General features: G+C 40.5%; 1 protein-coding gene across 1 annotated transcript; it reads right to left on the reverse strand.

Annotated features, from left to right (window-relative positions):
• Positions 1-4761: 4761 nt before the first annotated feature.
• On the reverse strand, positions 4762-5289 carry LOC141629861 (uncharacterized). Its single transcript, XM_074442790.1, has one exon. It carries the CDS (start codon positions 5287-5289, stop codon positions 4762-4764), a length of 528 nt encoding a protein of 175 aa, XP_074298891.1.
• Positions 5290-5993: the final 704 nt, after the last annotated feature.

A 5993-nucleotide genomic window follows, 5' to 3' on the forward strand; every position in this document is an offset into this window, starting at 1 on the left:
CGCATGACTGGGAAGTATGCGGATTTAGATTACGGGACCATTATTACTCGGATTGCTAGGGTTTTATGCGATTTTGAGGGAGATGCTCCTTATGAGCCTATGGAGGACCCTGAGCCTTTGGTAGATGATGATTATCTATGGTATGGCATCTCTTATATTGATATTATTGGTGGTAAGAAGCGTTATTGGAAGGCGAGGGATCACTATTACATGCTATTACCTAACTCTAAATTGCCAGAAATCGCACCTCTAGAGGAGAATGAGTCTAGGCAGAGACCTGCAACCGTCACTTATCTGATTCCTGATGAGCTCTTGGTTACTTTACCTGGCTCTAGCACTACAACTACTACTGGAGGACACCGTAGACCTCCCACCCACTTGCCTGGTTCTTACCAGCCTCAGCCTTCTGCCCCTTCTGTTGCTTCTACTTCCCACTATGGTTACCATTTTGATCCAGTTATTGAGAGGGAAGTAAGGATACACCAAGGTATTAACACCGCTTTGACTGAGAGGCGGTTATGGGAGCAGATGAAGGCCACTACTATTTCTGGGGGAGGTCAGTATACTGGTACTAGTCCGAGCTATTACACTACACCTCGTGATGAGAGTCGTGTTTTTCATCTTTATGGTGTTACTCCTGCGGAGTACGGGCAGTTTAGTAGGGAGTATGGTGCTCTGGGTCGACCATTCTACACTCCTGTTCGCCCTCACCAGCCCACCAGTGTGTTTCCAGCGGATGTTGGTGTATCTCTGTCTCAGAGAGGGCCATTTGGCTAGTTTGCGGCTTCTTCTGCTGCATCAGCTATTCCTGGAGGCGGCCATACTAGAGGCCGAGGTGGCCGTGTTCATGATCCTGAGTTGCAGGCTAAGTTTGAGGAGATTTATGGGTATGATGAGGCTATCCATGGTGGCCTTGATGATGATGATGATGATGGAGCGCAGTAGCGACAGCCGGTCACTACATCCCTCATTTTCCAGCTGGTTTGGGGGAGCTTTTGCTACACAGCTGGTACTATGCTCCTTCCTTGTATTTATTTTATTGTAGTTTTTATTTCCCTATTCCCTTTGTTAGTAGTGTCCTTTAGGTTGCTGGGTTTTGTGTGATTGCTATGCTGTAGGCATCACAATGAGGACACTGTGACATTTCGGTTTGGGGGAGAGTATTTATTTCTGGTGTGTGATTTACTTTCAGTTGTGTGTTTTATTTATGTTGTGTGTCTTTAAAAATTCAAAAATCCATAAAAATTGAAAATTTTATAAAATACAAAAACACGTTTTTATTTATTTTAGGTCGAGTCTTGGTGAATTGTTTAGCAATGATGATAATTTGCTTTGTCTTTGCATTTGAATCCCACTTAAGTTGTCCATGTACATTGTTTTGACATGTTAGCTATGGAAAACAAAGCTCATAACTCAAGTCTTGACCATCACAATATGCCTTATGCCAAGTAAATTTGACAATATTATGTTGGTAAACCACTTAAATTTCTGCGGTCTTTAGACCTTCCTAGGCCAGGAACATTAATAAACTGGTCTCATTTGTTATTTAGGCTAAAGAGTATGGTCTCTTTGTGGAATATGTAATATCAAACTGCATAAGTGTGACATTAATTTCTTAAATTTTTGTGCATTCATATGATTGAGTACATGAGGAAATGCGGTTCTTACCGTTCAAATAAGCCATACATTACCTTGTTTTGTTAGCCCGTTTGAACCTTGTAGCCATTTCATATCCTATTTCATAGCTACAATCTAGAATTTGTCTACCTTTTTGGGACAGTCGCAGTTGCTTGAGTCTCATGTTATTTTAGCTACTTTGGTTGGGATTGGGACTTTTATGTCATGTGGGTAGTAGCTTTAATTTTGTTAGCAATTGTGTTGATCTCCTATGTTGAAAAAAAAGAGAATTATGAAGCAAAGAAAAAAAAAGAAAAAAAAGAAAAAAGATTCCGGAAAAAGAGATAGAAAAAGAAAGAAAAAAAGAATTGCTTCATCGGTTTTATTAGGAGATCGTAAGTGGCATATGTAGATACCTCATTTTCGAACCTCCCGCAAACCACCCGATGATGATTGGGCCGCATGTTTGGTATACGGAATGATTTATGACAGTTCGTAAGTTTATCATCAAGTGATAGCTCAAATACTTGTGTCTACCCCTTGGTCGTCGTCTACGCGCCATTACGGTCGTTTTGACAGTAATTAGAGTTCATTTGGAGTACGGGTAAAAAACCGCTTCATTTTCTAATAAACCGTTTAAAAGGCCGAGTCTAGAATATTTTATTTTTTTTGGGGAAATTTAAGTAGTTGCCATTAATCATAAAAATATCCCATTACATCAATACAATAATAGATCAAAGTAGTTTAAGAAACTATAAGGCTGGGTACCTCACAGTTCCTGCAACCAGTCAAGGACAAGCCTACTATTACATTTCATGTCAATCAGCTGTAATCTAGCTCTAACATCAAGCTAAACCCTCTGAACAAGACACAAAGGCCTCATTACAACTTTGTCTATCCTGCAAGAGTTTCGATGTTGCCACAAATGATACATAAGACTTGCTAGAATGACCCCAATGACCTTTTTCTTGGTAGCAGATTGAGTCCTCCATTTAATACACTATTGAATACAATCCTATGCAGGCAAAGTAACTTTGCACCACCTCTGCACCAGTTGATGGCAATGATTGCTGAAAGCACAACCAAAGAAAATGTGATTGTGATCTTCAGCCATAAGTCCACAAACTTCACAGCAATTATTATCAATGATCCTCATCCTCACCAATCTATCTTGTGTAAGTAGTCTATTTTGAGCTACTAACCAGCACAAAAAAGAGTTTTTAGGACAAATCCATTTGTTTAAGACCCAAGGATACCAGGCAACCTTATCAGTAAGAGGCTTCAACAAGAGATACCCCTTCTGAAAAGTATAAGGCTCACCTGCAAAGAAAAAATTCTTGAAAAAGTTCTTAACCTGGCATATTTTCCTCCAGGCCCAACTTGCACCATTGCTAGGTTCATAGTCCATCCACCTTGCAGATTTGATATAGACTGCATGAACCCAACGAAACCAAAGATGGTCAGTCTTCTGCTTCACCCACCAGACATAAGTTCCAGTAGTGGCAATGTTCCAGGCATGAAGGTCCCTTAGTCCAAGCCCCCCCTGTTTCTTAGGTCTGCAAATTCTCTCCCAGAAAACCAGGGCAGAGTTTTCCTTAGGATCCTTTCCATACCAAAGATACTACCTGCATATTTTCTCAATTGCAGCAACTACAGTCTTAGGTAAAATAAAAATACGAGCCCAGTAGCAGTGCAAAGTACTAAGGACAGACTGGATCAAAACAACCCTTCCAGCATAAGATAACTCTATAGAACCCAGTCCCCTAATCTTAGTAACCACATTCTCAATCAAACAATTACAGTCCATTATGGAAAGACATTTAGGAGACACAGTAATGCACAAATATTTGAAGGGGACTGCACTTCTCTTCATCTCTGTGGCCTGCTCAATCTCTCTGATCAGGCTATCAGGAACTCCATTAGAAAAGAAATTTGATTTACCACTATTCATCACCAACCCTGTAGCCTTAGAAAAGTAGTTAAAAGCTTTAAGTAGGAGATCAATAGAAGCTCTCTCACCTTTGCAGAACATAATAAGGTCATCAGCAAAGCAAAGATGAGTAAGGTTGATCCTCTTACATAAAGGATGGTACCTGGACTTTCTATGTTGTTGAACAATCAGCAAGATTCTACTAAGGTAGTCCAAGCAAAGGGTGAATAAAAGAGGGGAAAGTGGATCACCCTGTCTTAATCCCCTTTGCCCCTTAAAAAACCCAAATGTTTCCCCATTGAGTGAAAGAGAATAAGAAGGGGTAGTTACACATTGCATCAGAAGATCAGTGAACTTTTTAGGAAAGCCAATAGCCTCAAGCATATCAGAAACAAAAGACCACTTAATAAAGTCATATGCTTTTTGAAGGTCAGGCTTCATCAACCCCCTAGGGGAACAACTCTTCCTGTTATACATCTTAATAAGGTCATGGGAAATAAGTATATTGCCTACAATGTCTCTTCCTTTGATAAAAGCCCCCTGAGAGGGACTAATAATATCAGGGAGAATACGACTCATTCTAGCACAGATTACCTTAGACAAACATTTGTAGATAGTATTGCAACATGCAATTGGTCTGAATTGCATCACAGTCTCAGGGATCTCAGTCTTAGGTATTAAAGTGATGATAGTATTGTTGACTTGCTTCAGTAGTTTCCCAGAAGCATTAACATTTTTGATAGCACTAATCACTTCAGCACCCACAATAGACCAATTGTCTTTGAAGAACTGGCTGCTGTAACCATCTGGTCCAGGAGCCAAACATAGCAGCTTTGATTTCCTCTCCAGTAACTTCAGCATTAAGGATATCACAATGTTCTTGAGTAAGACAATTCCCACGTTTTACAATTTTTTTATTTAGAGGGTTGACAGGAGTAGAGTTCCCCAGCAGGTTTTGATAGTAGTCCTCAAATGCCTGCTGAATATCCTTAGGATCAGAACAGAGATCATTATTCATGTCCCTGATATGAAACACCCTATTTCCAGCCCTTCTCTTCTTGATAGCAGCATGAAAGAAGGCAGTGTTCTCATCCCGTGACTTCATCCAGTCACACTTTGCCTTTTGTTTCAGAAACTGGTCCCTTGCTTTAAACATTTCAGTCAACTCTCTGGCACAAGCTCTCTCATTCTCAATCCACTCCTTGTTCAAAGGGTCAGTAACAAGAAGGGATTGGAAATGTTTTTAGGGACAATTCAGTCAAATGGGTAAGGTTCTCAATATCCTCAAAATTCTCCTTATTAAGTTTCAACAAACCTTTCTTCAAACCCTTTAACTTACTAACAACTCTGAACATGGGCGTGCCCTGCACATCCCTATTCCAGCCAGCTAACACAACATCCTTATAATCAGTGGCCATAGACCACATGTTAAAGTACTTGAAAGTAGTTCCCCTCCTCTGTCTCTCTTCCTCAAAGTGGACCAAACCAGGGCAATGGTCAAAAAGTCCCTCAGGGAGGAAGTGAACATAGCTATCAGGGAATTGTTCAAGCCAATCCTCATTGATAAATGCCCTGTCAATCCTACTGTAAATAAGAGTATCATTCCCTTGTTTGTTATTCCAAGTGTAGAATGCCCCTCTTGCAGTCATATCAGTCAAATGACATCCCCTAATGGTATCAGCCATAGGTTTAATTTCAGCATTAGTTATCTCAGCACCCCCAATCCTCTCATTTCTCCCCATGATAGCATTGAAGTCACCACAAAGAAGCCAAGGAGCATAAATCTAAAGATGATAGGATCTAATACTTTGCCAAAGAGGATCTCTATCTCCCAGTGTGTTAAGGCCATACACCACTGTAAAATAGAATCCCTTCCTTCTTGCATTATCAAAAACTTTTGTGTGAATACATTGAATAGTAGCATCCAAGACATCCACATCAAACAAACCAGGGTCCCAAATGAGCCAAACCCGAATCTAAAATATTCCGAATATTTTTATTCCATAAATTAATTTTATATCTTTTGGCAAAAGATATCCTGAAAATCTTATTTTAAGGAATAAGGAAGCAGAGATCCACCGCAATTCCATAAAAGAAACGCGGAATTTGTTCTTCCGCAGGAGGAAACCTCTGGCGAAAGGACGCAGCACCTGCTGCGCCTCTTCCAAAGGTCGCAGCAATTCTTGCGCGCCTCTTCCCGCTCTTTCTCGCGTGTTTTCAGATTTTTTCCGTGATTTGTTTCCAAAGTTTGAGTCATTCCATAACTCTCCATATTTTATAGTATAAATAGGGACCTTCGTTCCACATATTTTTCACGCGAGTGTCCGCCCTTCTCTTCTCCCTTTGCATTCTAAGACCGTGCTCTAAGCTTTTGACGTCTACGTGCTTGATCAACCGACCACGTAAGCTCAGATCAATCTAAGTACCAGTCACGTTGCAAGACCGA

This window comes from Silene latifolia, chromosome Y (genome assembly GCF_048544455.1).
Source record: "Silene latifolia isolate original U9 population chromosome Y, ASM4854445v1, whole genome shotgun sequence".
Taxonomy (NCBI): domain Eukaryota; kingdom Viridiplantae; phylum Streptophyta; class Magnoliopsida; order Caryophyllales; family Caryophyllaceae; genus Silene; species Silene latifolia.

Bases quoted from the DNA above. Each gene is read 5' to 3' on its own strand.
- LOC141629861 (XM_074442790.1), bottom strand. From the start codon at position 5,289: ATGGGGAGAAATGAGAGGATTGGGGGTGCTGAGATAACTAATGCTGAA.